The 1,134-nt window shown below is 46.6% G+C and overlaps 1 protein-coding gene across 1 annotated transcript; it reads left to right on the top strand.

Moving 5' to 3' along the window:
* Positions 1-674: 674 nt before the first annotated feature.
* On the top strand, positions 675-833 carry EDB91DRAFT_1009478 (uncharacterized protein; the record flags this gene model as incomplete). Its single annotated transcript, XM_041312389.1, has 1 exon — positions 675-833. A coding segment is annotated over one exon (159 nt), but the record flags the coding sequence as incomplete, so codon positions are not given.
* Between the last annotated feature and the right edge of the window lie 301 nt (positions 834-1,134).

Here is a 1,134-nt window from a genome sequence, read left to right as displayed (position 1 = left end):
GCTCGCGTCTATTCTGATGTGTGGTGTTAGTTGTGGTTTTCTGTTGCACATCTTCTCCCTGCCTATTGGCGGTACTTCCATGAAGCGCAAGCTTATGTTTTATGATTGTCATGAACAATCCGGTGCGGTTGTTGTATAGCCATAATGTTAATTTGTATAATGTTGGATGTAGGTCGGATGTTATGGTTGTACCACCAAAAGGATGTACTTTTTTCCGTCCGTCAAACGGCTTTTTAATAAGGAACAATGCGCAGGGACCGAATTCGGCCCGTATCACTATGTTATCCGCATTAATATTGATGAGGGCGTTCAGAGGACCCCCGATAATCCCTACCAGGGACTACCCCTGGTCCACCTCTGGAGGGAGTGCTAGGACTGCCTCCCTGGGCACCTCTAAACTTGAGGGTCTTGGAGTCCTCCCCCTGGTTCACCCCTCCAACATGCGACCATTTTTTAACATGTCAGAACCGTTATCGGCCGAGTGTAAAATAGTACTGTAGACTAGATCATCGCAACGTTTATCGTGGATCCGTCAAAATGCATTAGAATTAGCCCAGAATATTGTTCAACTTTGTATCAAAAGACAGGAAATCGTTTCACCATTGAATTGAAGCGCGACTCGTTGCCATCACCACAACTCACCACGCATCAAGATTTCAAGTTGGCGCACAACAGTGTTGATATTCTACTCGAAGGGCGGAGGCAAAAATGGCAAGCATGCTTGGACGGATAGCGCGAGCAGTATCACTGCTGTATCTTACATTGCCGTTCAAGTATACGAGCATATGATTGGGCCTCAATTCCGTTCGGCGCAACAAGACCCCACAGCTCTGCAAATCAAGCGCTTCGGGCTCATCCCCTCTACGCTACATCAATACTCACTTCATTCGTCTCCGAAATCTTTGCACGACAATTTGCTTCTCTCGACACAGGATCACGAGGACTTCAAGAAACTTGTTCTTGTACTACTGAAGATATTGCAATCAAAGTGATGAATGCTTGCCCCCGACGGAGTAGAGTGACAGAGGCGATGGAAGCTGACGATGACGAGTAGTAAAACCAACATTAGTTACTGGGATGCATTGTTAAGCATCGCAGAGTGAGCCCGGAGCAAATTTTCATATGTCCACCTCC

Source organism: Suillus paluster (assembly GCF_016628075.1).
Source record: "Suillus paluster strain FC165 chromosome Unknown EDB91scaffold_614, whole genome shotgun sequence".
Lineage (NCBI taxonomy): Eukaryota > Fungi > Basidiomycota > Agaricomycetes > Boletales > Suillaceae > Suillus > Suillus paluster.
Note: the sequence above shows the minus strand (reverse complement) of the source record. Positions and strands in the feature narration are given on the sequence as shown.